At 42.4% G+C, this 20,917-nt stretch overlaps 2 protein-coding genes across 4 annotated transcripts in view; one reads left to right on the top strand and one right to left on the bottom strand.

Moving 5' to 3' along the window:
- Positions 1-605: 605 nt before the first annotated feature.
- Positions 606-13,734, top strand: Nudt11 (nudix hydrolase 11). Of its 3 annotated transcripts, none has more exons than XR_012444218.1 (2): positions 606-737; positions 12,059-13,734. XR_012444218.1 is itself a non-coding variant. In XM_074062591.1 (2 exons), the coding sequence occupies exons 1-2, from the start codon at positions 6,980-6,982 to the stop codon at positions 8,077-8,079; spliced, it is 543 nt and encodes a 180-aa protein (XP_073918692.1). In that variant the 5' UTR covers positions 6,846-6,979; the 3' UTR covers positions 8,080-12,038. The 3 variants fall into 3 exon arrangements, 2 of the variants coding, with proteins under 2 accessions (XP_073918692.1, XP_020043963.2); XM_074062591.1 differs by lacking the exons at positions 606-737; positions 12,059-13,734 and adding exons at positions 6,846-7,488; positions 8,046-12,038; XM_020188374.2 differs by lacking the exon at positions 606-737 and adding an exon at positions 6,849-7,488.
- Positions 703-20,917, bottom strand: part of Cenpvl3 (centromere protein V like 3) — a 105,935-nt gene continuing 85,720 nt past the window's right edge. Inside the window, exon 2 of the mRNA XM_074062273.1 lies at positions 703-1,416. Within this exon, the coding sequence (XP_073918374.1) occupies positions 1,375-1,416 (42 nt within the window). The 3' untranslated portion in view covers positions 703-1,374. The remainder of the gene's footprint in view (positions 1,417-20,917) is intronic.

Here is a 20,917-nt window from a genome sequence, read left to right as displayed (position 1 = left end):
ACCAATAACACTAATGCAATTAGAAACAGATTGTTCAGCAGAGACTCCAGATAAGATCCCAACCCAGCTGACTGCTTTGTAAGAAAGACCCTAACCAGAGAATTCGGTTGATCCCTCGCAGTCATTGGACCTATGGAAACTGAAGAAACATGTGTCCGTGTTTTAAGCCGTTTTGTTTGTGCTGCTTTCATGCATTAATAGAAAAATAAGACACAGGTATTGACATTACCGCTGCATTGAACGGGATGTGTTTAAAGTAATTCCCTGTATTATCTGACAAGATACAGAGAGGATGAAGAATAATTTTTGCTCAACCATAACGACCTCCAGCTCTGAGGTGCAAATTAGACTCAGCAGAGCCAAAGGCAGAGTGCAGAGAATTCTAAATGCTGTGCAGCAATGAGTAATTGGAATATAGAAGCAAGAACAGACAGAAAGAGGTGTGAGCAAAACAAGGACACACTCAGATGCAATAGGGCCTTCCTCAGTGGGAGTAGCTCAGATGCTGGCACTGACCCCTCGTCGGTCCCCACTCTCTAATGAAGGAACATTCCGTTCCAGGGTGCCCTGTGCGTCAACAACAGATAAGCAAAGCCAGGGGAGTGGCATATAATGGCCCTGGATTAAACTGAAATAATTAATATGAAAAGCGATTTGGTGTGACAAACATTCCTCGAGCCTTTAGACTCTGAAAGTCCTGCTGCAACACCACCCGGCCCTACTCTCCAGGACTCCAGGTATCTAATTTACAAAATCTTGTGTGTGTGTGTGTGTGTGTGTGTGTGTGCGTTATCATACCACACTGACAAACATGTCTAACAAGCCTTTACAAACCACTGGGGTTAAGACCTGCCTGCATGATTTTCTGCGAGAACACAGCTGTCTAATGCCTCCATGATCCCTCTAAGCCTGCTGTTAACCACGCAGCATGAAACATGGCGGTTTCCTGAGTTTTATCCCAGTTCCTACTTTTCAATAGCTTCTAGTAGCAGTGAATTTCTGACTTCCATTACCAATGTCAGCACCCTTTCAGTAATTACTTTCTGAAATGATCTCACATATACTTAGTCATGAAAATTTAATAGATATACAAATATGATGTGAATAATGCACAAAAATAATGGAAATTTAATGGCATGAATGAATGAGTGACTAGAAGACTAGCAATTCAGTCAGTTACGGGTTTAGGTGAAAAGCACAACAGCTTAGGAATATGGAATGAAGTCTGATTCTGCAAACAACGGTATTTTTCTGGTGGAGCCATGACTGTTTATACTCACAAGGACTCAGTGCTCCTCATTCCTCTCCTGCTGCTGTTTCCTGTTTTTGCTAGTGGTCCACTGCTTTCTCTCCTCTGCCTCTCTCCTCCTCTTGTCACAGCAAATGTACTTTGTGCCTCGTCTCCATGGAGCCGACCTATGACATTTAACAACACCTGGTGACTATAGAAGGCTTGTTATACCTCTGGGGGAGTTGAGGTCATTGAATGTAGGCCTGTGGATGACAGCATCATTAGTAAGTAGACTATCTCCCCCAGCTAGGCTGTTTTGGGCTTTCTGGAAGGGAGGGCTTCCTGAAAAGTAGAGGATGGTGCACAGGGCATGAGCTCTGCAGCAAAGGACACTCCCTGGGATCTTGCTCCACGAAAAGCAAGAAGTTGTACACAACAGGTAATGCATGACATCTGAGGATGAACCTGAGACAGTCCCTTCCCTGTCACAGCAGGACCCGGTGTAGAATTTATCACCATTTGGTGAGAGGAGCCGGACACAGCTGTGCAGGAAGAGGAGCTTCTGAGAGTGTGAGGGGAGGGCTGGAAACACTGTACAGGCTGCAGTTAGAGCACAGAGAAGAGGGGAGGGAACCTGAGAAAGGGACAGGGGGCTACCTACAGGTACTTCCTGTGCCACAGCTTCATGGGGGTGAACAGTCAATGGGCCCTGGAGACCCAACCTCCTCTGGATACCTAAGAGCTTCCAGACCCTGGGCCAGTTAATAGGCCTTTGACCTCAATGTTCTCCCTCACAAAAGGGCAATATTTCCTTTGGAGGAGTTCAAATAGGAATAAATGAAAGAAGACAAACGAAGTGCCTAGTATAGCACATCATACTGGTACTGTCACTAAACATTAGAATCAAGTTTATGTTCAAGTACCTCATAACCTGGTTTTGGTTTAATTACATTAGGAATATAACTGTGTTCTAGACTACAAACAGTATGCTATGTAAATAAACTACAATACGAAAATTACAGTGCCAGTCCCTCCTAGATAAAGAAGATAAAGAAGATAAAGTCACTTAGGTATTAAGTGACTGAGACCTGGAAACACCAACTTGAGTAGGGCTGTGTGCAAGAACTACATGGCACCAAGAAAGTGCCACAGAGAATGAAGCCTACCGACAGCCTACAGTGGCTCATAGCTGACTAGCAATTTGCAGGGCATGTGGTATATTTGGTGCTGACACAGGAGGTAACTCCTGGAATAAGTGCAAATGGAAAGGGAATGTTTTCCCCATCACAGTCTCCTCCAGAAATATTTGATGTTGCACTTCCAGTCATATCAGAGAGGATTCTGAATGGTAGAGTGACAAAGCCCAAAGAAATGTGGCTCTGTCACCGAAGGCCTCCCGAGGTAGCAAGGGCATCAAACACATTCATCATATCCTCAGGTATTTTCTATGACTACAGTGTGTGCGCCAGAAAATTATGGTCTATGTGAGATGTATCTGTGATCAAGACACAAAGGTTCCAACACCAAGAAATTGCACTCTAGCAGGACTCATGAAGCAGGAGCGAGAGAATAAACAAAATAAAGTTGTGAGTTCCATAGTCTGCCTGGTGATAAGGACCGTAATGAAAAGAAAATGTAGGCCAGGGTAAAGGGGATCAGGACCAACAGCGACAGGGTGCAAAGCTGAGTGTGGAAAGCAGTATGTAATGTGGTGTCCTGGGGAGCTAAGAAGTGACCCAGGCCTTGATGGAAGGGGGGAGTTGGCATGGAGGGAAGAGGAGGAAGCTCTGGGATGTGTGGGAGAGGAGCACTCCACACAGAGACATTGACCATATGCTCCTTCTCCCCTGTCAGTGGGCTTAATTCACTGGCCTCTGACTTGCTGAGTCCTTGACTTTTATTCTGCCACAGCGCTAATCAACAGTTCTGTCCCACTGGCTGCATATTGGTGAGGAAAGAAAGGGTGGAAGCAAGCCTGAAATGTACCTGTTCCCTTCTGAGTCAGCACAGTGGTGGGACCTTGTGTCTATGAGACTCAAAACACATTGAAAGAGCTGGGGCCAGGGGCTCATGCCTGCAATCCCAGCCATCCTGGAGGCAGGGAGCAGGAGGGTGATGGTTCAAAACCAGGTCGGGCAAATAGATCGCAAGACCCTGTGTTCAGAATGACCAGCAGCATCAAGCAAACAAGAACATGACAATGGAAAATACCTTTCACTGAGTTCAGTGGTCCTTAGGAAAGAAACACCTTACCTAAGAAAGGAACCCTAAACACCACCAAAAAATGGCCACAAAAGCCATAGCTCTGGATAAAAATATTCCTTTGGCAACCACAGGGCTGTCATGGTAGTGCAGGCTACAGAGGCAGAAACCTTGAATTGAAATACAAGCTCTATTCTCAGCCTCGGTGGCCTCCTAAATGAAATGGGCACGATTAAGTGCCTGCCCCTCTAGGAGTTACTGGGATGACAGCAACGTGAGTCATGGGCTTCACACAAAGCTTCCCATATAGACCAATCAACAAACCTTAACCTCAGGCATCTCTTCGGACGCGAGGGACAGTTAAATGCCATCATTTAATGCAGAGATGAAAGTTATAACTAGTAGCATGGTTTCACCATTCTGTTTTTGGTTGACTTTCGATTGCAGTTAATGGTTAATGGTGGTATCAGCTAGCTTTTAATGCACGACAAAGGACCCTAAAAATTAGTGCCTTAAAAGAACAGTGTGTGTAGCGGCACACGCCTTTAATCCCAGTTACACTGGAGGTAGAGATCAGGAGGATAGGCGTTTGAGGCCAGCATGGGTGAAAATTTAGTGAGACCCCAACTCAACAAACAGGCTGGGTGTGGTGGCACAAACCTGTGACCCAGCCATTTGGGAGACACAGGTAGTAGGATCGCATGGCACCAGGATTTTTCCTGGAGATCTAATCCAAAAACTAACAAAAGCAAATTGGACAAGGGGTGTAGCACAAGTAGTACAGTGTCTGCCTGGGAAGTGCAAGGGTCCTGATTTCAAACATCAGTACTGCCCTAAACAAAGAGATAAACACAAAAGAAAAATCAGTTTTTCCCAATTTTGTCGGTCTACAATTTCAGCGAGGTTCCTCTGAGTGGTTTTCTGGCCCACTCATGCACCTGTGCCGAGGCCCCTGTGGGCTGAGGGGCTGTGCCGGACGCCAAGTGGACTGGGATGGTCTCCCCCACCTTGTGGGTCACTGGTTCGTTGTCATTTTGGGTGAATGGGATGAGTAGGCTATGGGACTCTCATCCTCCACACAGCCCTGGTTTCTTCACCTTGGTGTCATAGGGTTTCAAGAGCTAAAAGATAGGCAAACTCCGGTGTCAAGACTTTTCAATTCTCTGCTGGCTTCATAGGTGCGATGGTCAAGCGACATAGACAAGCCTAAGGACAAAGAGGGAAGCATGGACGCATTGCCGTTTTTAAATATCACTACTACATTCTTCTATTTGCAACAATTTGCTTTTACTTTTTCCTGAGGTTTTCAAAGAATATATTCAGATCACCTACCTATCATGACAACTTTATCACTTTATGAATATGATGGCCTTCTGTCTCTCTAAAACATCGTAACACCGTAAAGAGCATCTTAAGTAGTATTTATCAATGTCAATGACAACATCTACATATCTTCATTCTGCTTGTGATGGAATTTTTGCAGTTCCTTAACAGGATTTCTGTGCTTACGTGTTAGGAAATGCTGTGAATACAGCCTGCTATTTATATTTCCCTAGTTTTAATTATGGGATGTCGGTTCCCACAAAAGTTGTTTGGACGTTCATATTTCTTTACTGTACTGGTACCTCAGTAGCAGGAGTCTCTCTATTCACTGAAGTCATTGTTTCTGTCACCATTGTATCATGTTCTTCATGTACGATCCATTCTTTTTGTTATAGCATGCTCTGGAAAGTTCAGGCATTGGCTGTCCTTGAGTATAGGGTCTTTATCCTTAGTGCGTCTGGGTACACGGGTACACATGGATTCAAGCTGATCTTGGGAAGCCAGACTGTTATTGTTTGACAATTGAACCGTATGTTTCCTAACTACTTTCCACTTAATCTTCAATCCATTTTCCCTTGATGAAGGGAGGATTCCATCAAGCAAATGTTTCCATGACCCCTCTGCCTGATGCCAGAAGAGTGTCAATAAGAGAGAGACAAAGATGCTTAAACTGTGACAGGATAGACCTTAGGGGACATCAGAGGTCTTCTCTCTAAGGCCATACTACCAAGGGACCATAGAAACACTGAGAAGAAATAGGGTGAGCAAATGCTCTAGGTTGTTAAATTTGGGGCTCCAAAGTGTCCTTTCACGGCCAGGAGGACACCAGGGCCATGGAAGTCCAAGAGGACTAAGCGGCCTTGCTACAGTCCCATGCTAGACTTTTCAAAATCAAAATGTAGGGTTGGCAGAGTGGCTCAAGTGGTAGAGCGCCCGCCTAGCAAGGATGAGGCACTGAATTCAAACCCAATACTGCACACACACACACACACACACACACACACAATCAAAATGGAAACCTCCAAGGGATTTCTCTGGGCATGTGTTCCCATCCCCCAGCAGTACTCATCCCAGAGAAAGACAAGGAAGATTGGAGCGTGTGGAAGGTGGCCACAGTTGTGACCGAAGAGCAGTTGGCTGGTTATCCAGTTGTAGGATGTACAGGATTCCACGGGCAATGGGCTGAGCTATGAGGTTATGGGGTGTATAGGACTCAAAGGGCATTGGGCTGAGATGAGGGCCTGGAAGCTTACTGATGAGGGAGCTGAGGAAGAGAGCAGCAAGCAAGATGTAAAAGGGGTTGAGAAAAGTGTTAAATTAAGGGATGCGCCAAGATGCTTGGCAAGGTGGAGGACCTGTTGCAGATGGAAAACTGCATGTGACTCAGCAAAGAGCGTTTTGCCAAGAATGCCATTGGTCATCCTGAGGACACCTGGCCTTGCTACGAATAAGCCAGCGTCTTTCATCACGGGAGACGCTGCCTCTCCCGTCCTGGACCCCGCTGTGCACAGGGATTTGCGTGTGCGCTTCCTGCGACAGGGTGGGAGAGCCAGGAGCGCTGTCCATCCGCGCCGCAGCCCCGCCTGGCCGGGAGGCACACGTGGAGAGAGAGGATCCTGAGCAAAGAAAGTCACAGTGCGGCGACTGCCTCGGTGGGCAGGAGGTTCCCCGCGGCAGAGGGGCGGGGCGCCTGCGCAGTGCGCCCGCGGCGTCGCGCGCTGCGGGAGCAGGGAGACCCCCGCCCCCGCCCCTCGCCCTCCACCGCGGACGCGCGCGCGCACGCGCACGCGGCCGCGAGCGCGCACGCGAATGCGCCTCACCTCGCTCAACCCCGGCCGGGGCTGCTGACGGAGGGAAGGGAGGGGGGCGGGAGCCACGCACCGTCGGCGGCGGCGACGCGGTGGGCCGCGGGGCGTCGCGGGCTCCCGGCTCCCGGGCGGCGGCGGCGGCGGCGGAAGCGGCGCCTCCAATCAGGCTGCAGGCTGGGAACCCTCCTCGCGCCCGGCGCCGCCCGCCCCGCACACTGGCTGCCTGCCAGACGCGCCGGCTCGCCCCCGCCCCGCGCCCGCCTAGTCTTCCCCGGGCTCCGCCGGGCTCGCGGCACAGGCGCCTCGGTGTCCCGCCCTCGCCGCGGCCCTTTCTCTGCAGCGGCTCCTCCCGGGCCACCGGCTGCCGCCCGGCCCGCGCAGCCCCGCGCAGCAGCCTGCGGGCGGCGGCCCGAGGATGAAGTGCAAGCCGAACCAGACGCGGACCTACGACCCCGAGGGCTTCAAGAAGCGGGCGGCGTGCCTGTGCTTCCGCAGCGAGCGCGAGGACGAGGTGCTGCTGGTGAGCAGCAGCCGCTACCCCGACCGCTGGATCGTGCCCGGCGGGGGCATGGAGCCCGAGGAGGAGCCGGGCGGCGCGGCGGTGCGCGAGGTGTACGAGGAGGCGGGAGTCAAGGGGAAGTTGGGCCGGCTGCTGGGCGTCTTCGAGCAGAACCAGGACCGCAAGCACAGGACGTACGTGTACGTCCTCACTGTCACCGAGCTGCTGGAGGATTGGGAAGACTCGCTGAGCATCGGGAGGAAGCGAGAGTGGTTCAAGATCGAAGATGCCATCAAGGTTCTCCAGTGCCACAAGCCCGTGCACGCCGAGTACCTGGAGAAACTGAAGCTGGGCGGCTCCCCGACCAATGGAAACTCCGTGGCCCCCTCGCCGCCGCCGCCGCCGCCACCGGAGAGCGATCCCTAGTACGTACCGCTCCCGCGCGGACTTGTGCCCGTCCGTCCCTAGGTCGGTCGGTCGGTGGGTCGGTCGGTGGCCTCCTGAAAAGCAGCCCTGCCTGCCCCCGCCAGGAGCACCTCTCTGCCAAGTGTGGTCGCATGGGCAGGAGGGACGCTTCTTTTGTTCCCTTGGCAGGCGTTCCTCTGAATCACGCTGCAAACTGTCTCGGTTGCCAGGCACTGTTTTCAGGCAATTTGCACGTTTTTCAGATGCGTTCAGAATCCCTTTTCGGTGACACCATAGTAAAATGTTCCCGTCAGTCCAAGCAGCATGGGATTCCTTGCAAGGTGCCTTAACTGCTGCCCTGCTCTCGGGGGTGGGGTGGGGTGGGGTGGGGTGCGTGCGCCCTGTGATGTTGGCGTTTTTGCATTTCCCATATGTTGCTGCGTGAGTGTGCCTGCGCAGTTTTCATTCCAGGCCGATGGCTTCTTTCCTAGTGGAGGCCTTGACAGTCCCACCACAGGCTTGCTCCTGTGGGCCTCTTGAGGCATTTTCTCCCCTGAAGTTCTTTTCTCTTTCACAGCCTTCGTCCTTGTCAGCGAGCCCTTCTGTGGTAGGAGTTGGTTGAAAGGATCCGTTTGAAGTTGTAAAAATGAAAAATTCGGAAAATTTACATCTTGTGCTCTCTGCAGTCAGCAGTCATTTTAGAAATGTGATCGCTTATGCACCTGGACAGAAATTTGTCTATTCATTATACATGTGTGTCTATATGAATATATATATATTATATATATATGATATATGTGCGTCTATGTATATAGCATATATATGTCTATCCTTGGCTTGCCAGGAAATTTTCACAGCTGGTAAGTTTTCACGGCTGACTTGACATGACACTTTCTTGTACAGTTGACAAGGTGTTGCCCCGGACAACCGTTATTATTTCTGGGGCATTGCTAGCTAAACACATCTTATCAAACTCTGTTAGTAGCGTATGATTTAGGATGCTCGACTTCCAACTCCCAGTGCCCCTTTGTGGACACCCTAGAGGAACTGTGGTTCCCTCAGTGTGCATTCGATTTTGCAAGAGAATTGTCTCCAGTGTTTGGTTTAGTGACAACCCCAGTGACCCTGCCCTGACTGGCAGTAACCAGAGGAATGGAATCCTTTGTGGTGGTTACATCCCAATGAGCGAGTTAACTCTTCTGCTCTTCAGCTGTTACAGACTTCTCAAACTCTTAGGACGCCTGAATAACCTCCTACAGACCTAGGGTAAACGTTTTGTTTCACTGGACAGACTTTTTGGGTGTTCAGTCCAGAGTTCTTGTGATTGCCTTGATACTTGCCTGAAATCAGGAATCCCATCTAAAATACTTAAGCCTATTCTGGAACTTCCTCTGTTCATTGGATACATGTCTGAAGTTAGGTGAAGGAAAGCTTCTCTTGTGTGAGTCTTGGGGATGGAAAAATCATTCTGTATATACCCCCTAAGCAGTTTTAAAACATTCTTTGTGTGAACTATGTGTATAAAAGGGAAAACAATTTTTATCTTAAACCATTTTTACTGCTGAAAATAACCTTTTTTGTTGTAGTGGGGTTTGAACTTAGGGCCTGTTCTTCCCAGGCAGATGCTGTGCCACTTGAACCACATTTCCAGCCCTATTTTGTTTTTTGATGTTCCTTTTTTGTAGCCTATTTTTAATTTTATTAATTTTTTTTTACTGGTACTGGAGCTTGAACCCAGGGCCTAGCACTTACTAGGAAGGCACTCTAACACTTAAGCCACGCAGCCGGTGCTTTATGCATGGTTATTTTTGAGATAGGGTCCGGCTTTATGTCCAGACCAGCCTGCAATCCTCCTATTTATAAACGCTTCTCACAGTAGCAAGCATGACAGGTATGTATCACAGTGCCCCGGCCATTGATTGTGACAGTGTCTCTTGAACATTTTGCCTGCACTGGCCTGGAACCATTATCCTTCTGATTACCTCCTCAGTAGGAAGAGTAAGTAAAATTACAGGCTTGGCTTGAGCCAGCAAGGCAAGATTATTATTTTTTTTGTTAGTGGAGTTGAACTCAGGGGCTTGTACCTGCTAAGCAGGCACACCACCTCTTGCACCATTCTTTATTTTTAATACAATGCTAAAGATTTAATAGACTTGCCCTCTTTTAAAAATTAATGATTTACTGATATGCATCATATATATGGAATAATGCATAAATCTTAACTGTAGAGACTAATGAATTTGCACTTACTTAACACAGTAAGATAACTAGCATCGAGATCAAGAAATTAACATTGCCACTGCATTTCTCCTAATTTCTCCATTGCTCTCCTCTTTTAATACCACAGAACAGTTCTGTATTTGAACTATATCTATACTCCGTTTTGGTTCCCTCTTCTTTGCTTTGTGTATTTTACCCTGCAAAGCATTCAAATCTTTTCCCTTAGAGGGTTTGCTTTACAAGTTCACAATTTAATTTTGTTATATGCTACTAAAAAGTGGATGTCATTGTATCTACTAAAGAAATGTGGTTCTCCTGGTTTTGGGAAATGTTATTTTACATTTAAGTAGACATACCCTTAGTTCACAAAATATTTTCTGCAGTAATACCACCAAAGGAAAAAGTAAAACTCTTAAATAGGTAACTTTAAAAACAATGACACTTTTATTATATAGTTCTGATCAAATATGGTTTAGTACTTTTGTTTCCTCTAATGAACATATATATTCATATAATGAACATACATCGAATCACATACTTTTAATTGCAAATAAACTTTCATTTTCAAACCATCTCAAGTAGATGCTGAGAGTTCGCTCCCAGTAATCTAGTTATGCAAGAAGACAATTCTACATTAACATTGACACAAGTAGATATACTGGATTATATTTTGCAGATCAAGTCCCTCCAACCAGAAAGGCTGTCACAAATATTTTTGAAGCTTAACTTGTACTTGCTAGTATTAGAGGCAACAATGTATCATTTTATTTAGTTCTTATACATCTGAGGAAGGCAAAGAATGGGTAGCATTTATAAACTGTTCTTAAGTATGTTAGCCTATAAATGAGTTGGAAGATTTTCCCCCTTTTTTTAGGATTTACTGTCAGGATCATTAAAGTATTTTTTAAGTATTCTGTGAAACATAGTCTTGTCAAAATTATTAAAGTCTCCCAGGAAGAGAGACTTATCTCTTCAAATAAGTAATTTCAGGCTACACAGGTGACCAGAGGTAGTATGTAGAAAAGAAACTGTTGTACCACCGGGATTTTTTTCATTCTGAATGTGAGAAGTCACTTCAGCATTATTTTTATGATTGTACCAAAAATGTAAGTTAAATTTTATAGACTTTCCAAAATTAAAAAAGGAGAAAGTACTCTCCATAGATAATTGTAGTTTGCAGATATGAATCAGAAATTTATTTTATGTATGTTTTATAAATAGCTTATATTTTCAACAGGTCAAGTGTTTTGTTGTTTGTTTTCATTTTTGTTTGTGGTGGTGTGTGGGGAGAACTGAACCCAGGGCCTCAGGTTAGCTAAATAAGCATGTACTCTACCACTGAGCCCCTAGAGACCAGGTCAAGTGTTTTATTCTTGCAAATGTGTAAAGAAGAAACTGGTTAGTATAGACACATAGAAATACAGAAATGTGTGCGCATGCAGATATAAATCTGTTACCCACACTTTAAAGAAACAAGCAAGAGGTGAAATTGTTAAATTAAGTTGCTTTCTTACATTGCATAGATTATTTTGATAATTTATGTACAAAATTGTAATTGCTTTGCATGATTTTCTTTCAAAAGGTTCATGTGCGAATGCCAATTTCTTTATATTTAGAAATTATAATAAATATAATTACACAGGTAGCATTATTTTTTTTTTTTGCCTGGTCAAAGCTTTTGCTTCTAGGTTTCCCTCGGGAGAGCTACCAGGCATTACAAAAAAGAATTTTATCAGTATTTTCCTTGTAGTTGTCTCCTGGTAAGGTACTGTATGGTATTTAGCAGATTTTAGACTTTTTTGGCAAACAGCACTATGAAGTGGAAGTTACTATGGTGATTACACTAAAACATGGCATTTTTATGAGTGAGAGATTCATGTCATTGAAACTACATCAGGGCTTGAAAGTCAGACAAACTTAGTTCTTACTCTGTAACTTCAGCCAAGTTATCTAATTATTTGGAGCTCTCAAGTTTGTTTTTTAAACATGTCACTGGAGATAACAAAAATGGATATTTCATAAAGCTCTCTAATGAGAAACCTTTTCTGACTAGCTTAAGAAACTCCCTTCTGCATGATGATTCTCACAATTTATTGGACTTACCTATTTACACCATTGTGTGGCCATCAGATTTTTCATGTTTTAAATGCTCATTCTCCTTTTGCAAAACTTTTCATGTCACTGACTTCCTGACTTTCTGTGTCATGATATATATTGTCCTGAAACTCCTTCAGTTGTTGATCCAAACTGCATGAGATGATACTGTGAAGGCTTTCCAAATGCCTTTACCTAAGAAGCCCTCAGTAACTTTGTCAGTTGGAAGAATTGTTAATGTATGCCTGCTAATTGTATGTTGGTTTCTTTTTCCAGATGAATAGCAAAGATGTTCAGGATTGCTCTGAAAGAATCATTGATGTGAACCCAGTGCTCAATGGAATTGTCAACTTGTAACGTTCCCAAGGAGACAGTTCATCTGGTTTTCCTCTTAAATCTTGGGACACTCCTTTGCTGTCTATTTCACTGACTCTTCCTGCTCTGATTGTTGTACTACTTTACGTGAACAGACTCTTAAATCAGCACCTATAGCCTTTTGTTGTGCTTTTCTGATGTGTCTGCCTTCTCCATTAGACTTTATCTTTGAGAGCATATCCTGCATCCAAGACACTACTTGAATATGGTTGGCATCCCTGAAGGTCTTTGTTCAATTAACATTTTGTAATCCACGTGTGGCTAAGCATTCCCCTCCCAATCTGGTGCTAGTAGAGTATTTGCTGTCTAAGCACCATGTGTGTGGTTTTTGTGTATCAGGTGTTTCAGAAACATTTCGAGACAGTTTAAGGTGTCCAAGAACAAGAATTACTCATATTTCGATATCATACCACACAGTGGCTGGCACAGTTTTAAGATTATGCCATCACTAGGGTTTTGTAGAACCAGTCCTTTGTGTAACAACTTTTGTGTTTTTGTACTGTTGTTGATTTGCTTAAAACTTTACTCAAAAAAAAAACCACTTGCTATAAAGGTAATTGTAAAAGTAAATACAATAAACACAAAATATTGTGATCTTTTATAAGAATAAATTTAAAAATAATATACAAATAATACATTTAATTTTTTTGCAATGCTCTAACCACTTCCTACATGTCATCTTAACATCTTTTTGAAGAAAACATTGTTTTTCTCATTTTGCAGATTCAATATATTGTATTGAATCAAATAGTATTTGATTCCAGAGCCAAGAAAGACTGCAGTATATGCAGTTTCCAAGGTTAATTATACCATTTAGTTTGCCTAGATTTCTTTTGCCTCTCTCACTGTTTCAGTAGGCCATAGTTTCCATCGCTTTCCCATACACTCATTTACCTTCTCAACCCACCTACTTTATGCATGTGAAAATGCAGGGGGGCTGAGAGGACACTAAATTGTTGTCACTTAGAAAAGGATTATGTGAAAGAGACTGCTGTAAGGGGAACACAAAATGAAGGATTTGGTCTGTTGATTCCAGGAGAATAGCTTTAAGAAAAGAACATATGTTTAGAGGAAATTTCATGGAGTTGTGCCATGGGCTATGTGACATCAGCACTCTTCTTCAGCTACTTACAAAGGTCCTAAAACGGCTCTAATATGGTAGTTGTTTTTCTTTGGCATTATAAAGCAATTACCTGGGGCCAAGCTTGGACTCCACTTCAGTGTTGCACCCTTCCTCCTGGTACCAGTGAAATGCATTGATTGTGTCCCCAAATCTTACACAATTTGAAATAAAAACACATCATACAATTTATTGTTTTTAGGTGTGATACACTACTATGCTTATGTTTTTTTAATCCTTATCTTTAGAGAAATGGTCTAAAAAATTACAGATGATATGCTACTGGTATTTGCTTCAATATAATCTGAGGGTAGAGTAGCTGAGTGCATAGATGAAACAAGATTGGCTCTGATTTGATAATTGTTGAAGCTGTGTATGGATGTTTGAGAATTCATTATATTATTCTCTATACTTTTGTATATGTTTGAAATTTGTGTAATAAAAATTGAAAAAAGTATTCTTCAGAATTTACTTGTAAGCCACTTCTCTCCCTTAGGATTTAAGTGTGGAAGGCTGGTCAGGAAACAAAAATCACATTCCAGACTCATTCCTCCTCTCTAAAAACCTACCTTTTGTTCCAAAGCTAACCTTGTTGGCAGACTGTTCTTCGCTAGTTGTGAATTATTCCTTGGAATCCCCCTACTTACATACACAAAAAGATTTTAGTCCCACCAGCATGCCATACATGAATATCAACTTTAAACCCTAGTGGTGGACCTAACTTTAGGTCCCTGATGGAACAACACTCCTCATTCTACAATTAATTTTTTTAAAGATGCAATTTTTTTCTCATTACAAAGTCAATTCATATTCACTTCAGAAAACTTAGAAGAAATTTTAAATATGAATGAAAAATCATGTATGAACCTTGTACTCAGAGATAACCAAGTTTGAAAAAAAAAGGTACATAATGTTTAGTCTTTTTTCTTTGCAAGTATAAATATATGTAACTCAAGGATGTCATAGGTGAGTCCCACCCACCAGATTATTTCCAAAACCTCATGAGCCTTACATTGTTAAGCACACAACACCTTGCTCTTCCTTAGAATTTTTTAGGCTAATGGTCAGGGCCAGAATGGATTTGTGCTGCTTCTGCCCTGCACAAATGCAGAAAGCACGGGTCTGAACCCAAGACCAAACTGTTTACCAAGTCCTGGTACAAGGTGGAACAGGCCTGTTTGATTTTAGTTTTGATTTCCTACTTCTTCACAGCCTTTTTACTCACCAAGCACAGAGGCTGGGGATGAGGCATCAATTCAGTGAGGTGCTTTCTTAAGTCATACAATTGCATCATACTGGTTTAAAGTAGGCCTGCTATTACCTGTTTTACAAAATGTTCCCTCTGTTTTCTCCGGGTCCTTAACAAGCTACTTCATCACTGCCTCTCAGCACCCTCTGGCCCTCAGATGGTTGCTACCCCTCCATGACACAGTGGTTTCAAATGGGTAATTAAGGGTACCACCACCCTGGACATAAGGAAGGAAATACTGCTCTCCCCCTTCTACCATTTTATCCTATTATATGCCCTTAACCGTCCCTAATTTCCTATAGCACATAAAAGACTAGGCCATGACTTTTAATGAGATTTTTACTAAAGATGACTAAATTATATAAAGAGAATATAAGACAAAGAACACTTTAAAACTACTAGAAGGATCCAACCCCTTCTTGGTTCCATCCCTAAAACTTGTTCCCTTGTGGCATCTGACTCCAAAATGGCTTAGGGAAGTTCCCTAACATCCATCATTACCAAAAAATGGAGACTGAACTTTTGATCATGGATATGTGATCCTCATACCTGCAAAAAGGAAAAGTTGCTTCCTGAATTCAAATCTCCATTTGGCACTTGAGATATCTTAAATTTATACTCCCAGAATCAATCCAATTTTATCTTACCTCAAAGCTCATGCTCTTTGGATAAAGATGAAAAAAAAAACAACAGTAAGATTGACAACACCTTCTAGTGAACTCAGTGCTCTGCTCCTTCTGGGATGGTACGCATGGGGAACCAAAGGGCCAATCCACGGTCCAAGACGACTGATGAAAGTCTGTGCCCCCTGTAAGTCTACACAACAATATGAAGAAGCTTGCTCTGGGAGTTTAGACTTCTTTAGAGCCAGTACTGAAGGGACAGAGAGCTCAAGGCAGGGTTGGTAACAAATTTCTCTTTTACTTTTGTTGACTCAAACTTAAACCTCATTTCTTGGGTGTTACAAAGCAGACATAAAATACTAGACCGCAAAGTCATTCATAGCAGGTGGTTCCAGCAATGGTATCCTTCTCCCTAGTGAACATTTTAGGAATTAACTCCTTCCTGAAGTATGGTATGATTACTTTTGGTGGTACTTGGGGTTGAACTCAGGGCCTCATGCTTCCTAGGGCAGGTGCTTGCTAGAAAAGCATTCTCTGCCACTTGAGCAACTCTGCCAGCCCTAGTTTGATATTTCAATATATGCATACTGTGTGTTTTAATCAAATCAGGGTACTCAGCATTCCCTTCTAATTTCATATAAATTATTCAATGTCAAACTCAGAGGGGAGTAGTAGAAAAGATTCCATTAGTCTCAATTCAGATGTGAAAATTGAGGCTCAGCAAAGTTAAATAAAATGCTGTATGTAACACTTCCAATAAAGAACAAAGCTGGGATTGGATACCAGGTGTGTAGAATGCTGTGGGCATGCTACCACAAAAAGAAACCCAGCTGCTTTTGCCACACAAAAAATGTAAATGGCTAAATATGTGAGATGATAGATATGTAAATTTTCCTCACTATGGTAATCACTTTATTGCTGATATGTATCCTATAATGTTATGTGGTATACCTTAAATAGAACAATAAAATGTATTATTAAGAATATTTTTTAAAAGTAAAAATATACTAATGGTGGGGGCTGGTATCTCACATCAGTAATCAGTTAGGATTACCTGGGAGGCAGAGATCAGGAGGATCACAGTTCGAGGCCAATCCTGGCAAGTAGTTCAAGAAACCCTCTCTCGAAAATACTCAACACATAACAGGGCTTGAAGAATGACTCAAGTGGTAAAACACCTGCCTAGCAAGCATGAGGCCCTGACTTCAAACTCCAGTACAGCCAATATATACATATACTTACATACATATATATATAATTTCTTTTGAAAGCCTTCCCAAGAACATGCTGCTGTCCAAGATTATTTACAATTAGCATTTTGTAATTCTGAATAAAGTATTAGTGCAATCAACATGTTAAGAAAGAGCCTACATCATGCTTGAAACACTAAAACTTTGAGTTATTTAAGCTGTTTTTCCATGAAGCTTTAACCTGATATAAAACTGGGAAGGAATTTGTATTTCTCTAATGCCTCCATCCTTACAACTGAGCTTTACCTTAGAAGGCTATTCAGAACTTTGGGTCAAGAATTATGCTACCTCTACGGATTCATGGAGCGAGCAAATCAGATACAGCCCTGTCTGCATGGAGCACTCTGTAAAAATATGTGCCAAGTTTTTTTTTCTTTTTTTTTTTTGGTAGTGAGAATTCATTTGTCCCTGAAGACAGAAGTAACTTAGTTTGATAGAGGAGAAAGGAAAAGGTTTTCAGAGGAAATGCTATGTAATCTGGCAATGATGGATGACTAGGGTATACTGAATAAGTAGCAAAAGTGTGTTCCCAAAAGAGGGAAGACCAGGTGTTAGGTTGGAATTTGGATAAAGTGTGGTGATTATAAGAAAAGGAACATGTTAATTATATCCACAACATAATCTGTGGGCATAAAGAAGAAGGTATGAAGTCTAGGTGGTGGTATGCACCTGCAATCCCAGTACGTGGGGGCTGAGGCAGGATGGTTGTAAGTTCAAGACCAGCTTAGGCTACACAGTAAGACCCTAACTCAAAAAAATTCTATATGAGATGATCAAAAAAACCAATCTCTATAAAGAACAATGAAGAAAAAACTATCTTCTAGCAATGAAGTTGATGAGGTAAGGAAAAGCCATATTATAGAAGGTCTGATGAGAGATTTTCAGGTATTTGAGGAGAGATGATATATTTGAAGAATGGAAAACTGTTTGAAAAGGGATCAAGAGGAGGCTGTGATAATTTTTCAGGTGAGAAATGATGGTGTCCTGAACTAGGGTATCGATCACATTAATAGAAGTGGACATATTTAAGAAATACAAAGCGCTTAAAGGGACATGAATTGATTAATTGGATGTGGAAGATACACGATGCACATGGATTTAATCAATACAGCTGAAGATATCTAGCTGGAGCAACTGAGTGGATAATGCTGTTGCCTTAGATCGAATATTAGAAGAAAGCATTAGTGGTGGAGGACTGATGAAATGAGATTAGTTTTAAAATGCCAAGGGACATAAACCTGGAGATGTCCAAAAGGCCAGAGATAAACAAACATACATCCTAGGAAAGAAGAATGATCTAGACATGCAGAATTTGAAATTATCAGTAATGATGAGTGGCTGAAGGAGGTAGGTATACATATGATCATCCAGCAAAGAGTGTAGACAGATGACAGTGAAGAGCTCCCTGAGCAAAATCAACATTAAAGGACTATCAGAGGACTTTGATGGACCCAATCCTCAGAGAAACACAATTGTTTGGTGACAATTACATGTAAACACACAGATACACAAACACAAAAGAGTCTTTAAAAGTTGTCATAAGGGCATATAGAAAATGAAGAAACACTTGTTAAGGAAATTTACTAAATTTTAACTGGGTATAGTGACACACGCCTGTAATCTCAGGAGGCTGAGGCAGGAGCATCTCAAGATACAGACCAGCCTGGGCTACATAGCAAGACCCTATCTCAAAGGAGGGGAGGAGAGGGGAGAGAAGAGGAAAGGAGGAGAGCGGAGGGGAGGAGAGGAGAAAACAGAAAAGACAAGAAAAGAAAAGAAAAGAAAAAGAAGAAAAGAAGAGGAGGAAAGGGAAGGAAAAGAAAGAAAAACCTACTAAATACTGACGAGAATACTGAATCTGTCTCATCTGAGCTATAACTTGTACCATCTCCCTCAGCTCTATATGACAACCTTTGCTCCAGACCTCTACTATATGCAGATGGGAAGAAGATGGAGGCTCCTAATCGCTCAGTTCCTATTCCATGCTTTTAAACAGGGAAGAGGCCACTAATGTTTCTCATTTCCCCACAATCCCATGTTATAGAAGTGTTATTCCAAACAAATCTGGGCCAGAAGACTAGCTAGCTCCCAGTCATAGGGTAAGAGCTCTGTCTCAGGTGTAATAGGCCAAGATAGTGGGATCCCAATGTGGGCCTCAGCAAATTTGTAGAGTGAAATTTCTATATGTAATGGGCAAGCTGAAATGACCACAACCTACCATCGCCTGTCAGCAGGCAGTAGAGAATAGTGTTACTATGACCACAAGTAGCCAGCTATACCCATCCTAGCTCAGGTACATTGTCCAAAGTAGAAAAGCATTCCATAAGACTGAGAATAGCACCTCTGCTTGAGGGATTAAGTTTATTTGGAAAAGAACCTGAAGAAGTTCATGCCTAAATGCATTGTTGAAAACAATGGGGAAATCTATAAAACAACTACACTAACAGACATCGAAAGACTACCCAACAACAGCAAAATATACATTCCTCAAATATATGGAAACTTGTCCAAACAGACCATATGCTGGTCCACATACATGCCTCAATAGATATAATCATACAAATTATGTTCACTAAAATGGAACTAAATTAGAAATCAAAAACAAAAAGAAATGTGGGAAATTCACAAATATGTAGGAATTAAACAACACATACCTAAATAATGTATGTGTCAACGAAGAACTCACAGTGGAAAGTAGAAAATAACTCAAGATGGATAGTAAAAACAGTAAAATTTGACGAGTGCTAGTAGCTCATACCTGTAATCCTAGCTACTTGGGAGGCTGATCACAGGAGGATAACAGTTTCAAGCTAGTCTAGGCAAAATGTCCACAAAACTCCATCTCAACCAATAGGTGGGCACAGTGGCATGGGCCTGTTATCACAAGCCACAGAGGAGGCTGAGATCAGGAGGATGGTGGTTTAAGGTCAGATCAGGCAAAAAAAAATTTTGCAAGACCCCATCTCAAAGGAAAAATGTTGGTGGTACACACCTGTCATCCCAACCGCAGCAGAAAATGTAGAATGGACCATGGTTCATGCCAGTCAGGGCAAAAAGAGAGACCCTATCTTCAAAATAACCAGAGCAAAAAAGGGCCAGAAGAGTGGCTGAAGTGGTAGAGCCCCTGCCTAGCAAGCACAAAGCCCTGAGTTCAAACTCCAGTACCACCAAATCAAAAACCTGACAAAATTTGAGGTGTAGCTGAAGTACTATTTACCAGGTAATACATACTTATAAATTCCTACAAAAGAAGAGCAAACAAAATATGAAATAAGCAGAAGGAAGATAATAGTAAACACTGTGCTAGGCATGATGGTGCAAACTGCAATCCCAGCAGTAGAAGACTCATGCAGAAGGACTGCCAATTGGAGCCCAGCCTGAGTTATATAGAGAGACCCTGTCTCACAAAATAAAAAATATTGGAATGAAAATCAATAAAACAGTGAATACAAAAACAATAAAGAATGGGGCTGGGGTTGTAGTTCAGTGGTAGAGCACTTGCCTTAATAAGGCCTTAAATAAATGAATGGATAGATAGATAGATAGATAGATAGATAGATAGATAGATAGATTAAAAAAAAAACAGTAGAGAAGAGCTGGGGTTGCCGAGCATATGCAAATCCCTGAGTTCAAACCCAGCACTGCAAAAAGAAGTCTGGATTGTTTCCAAATTATTAAAGAACACTTTACAAATTAAAAATAGGATAAAAAAATGCCATTAAAATGTGCAATTGATTCGTGTAGATTTTTCTATAAAAGAATATATAAGTAGACAATAAGCACATATAAAGATGCTCAACTAATAATAAAGATTATTAGTTATTAGGAAATGTAAATAAAAGCCATAGTGAAAAATCAGTTTTCACGCACTAGAATGACTATAATCTAAGACAATGACAAGCAATAGTGAGAATGTGGAACAAGTGAAGCCCTCATACATTACTGACAGAAATTTAAAATATCACTATCACTATGGAAAATAGTTTGGCAGTTCTTTAAAAAGTTAAACAGAAGCCAAGCATGGTGGTGCAGTGTGTAATCCCAGCACTCTGGACTCTGAGGCAGGAGGATTATGGGTTCGAGGCCAACCTTGGATACATAGTGAGACCTTGTTCTCAAACAAAAGGTTGAACAGAGTTACCAAAAGGTCCATGGATTCTACTGCTAGGTATTAGCCAAGAGAAAGGAAAACATATTCCATAAAAAAAACTCGTAGATGAATATTCACAGCAGCATTTCTCACTGTAGTCAACAGTGGAAAGAATTCAAATGCCCACAAACTATGAATGTATCTTAGCCTGCCCCCCACTTTGTCCACAAGGGATACATGCCAAACCCCAAATGGATGTCTGAAACTGCACATAGCACTGAGCCTTATGTATACTATAGTTTTTCCTACACTAACACACCCGTGTTAGAGTTTAATTTATAAATTAATTGAAGTAAGATTAACAACAGCTAATGAAAAAATAGAATAGTTATAACAGTACACCTTAATAAATATAATTTAAAACTTAT

This window comes from Castor canadensis, chromosome X (genome assembly GCF_047511655.1).
Source record: "Castor canadensis chromosome X, mCasCan1.hap1v2, whole genome shotgun sequence".
NCBI classification, from domain to species: domain Eukaryota; kingdom Metazoa; phylum Chordata; class Mammalia; order Rodentia; family Castoridae; genus Castor; species Castor canadensis.
The sequence above is the reverse complement of the archived record's forward strand: the minus strand, read 5'-3'. Positions and strand labels throughout refer to the sequence as shown.

Coding starts and splice junctions, on each gene's coding strand:
- Nudt11 (XM_074062591.1), top strand. CDS start 6,980: ATGAAGTGCAAGCCGAACCAGACGCGGACCTACGACCCCGAGGGCTTC. Junction 7,489..8,045: donor CCACCGGAGAGCGATCCCTA/GTACGTACCGCT, acceptor TCTCTTTCACAG/CCTTCGTCCTTGTCAGCGAG.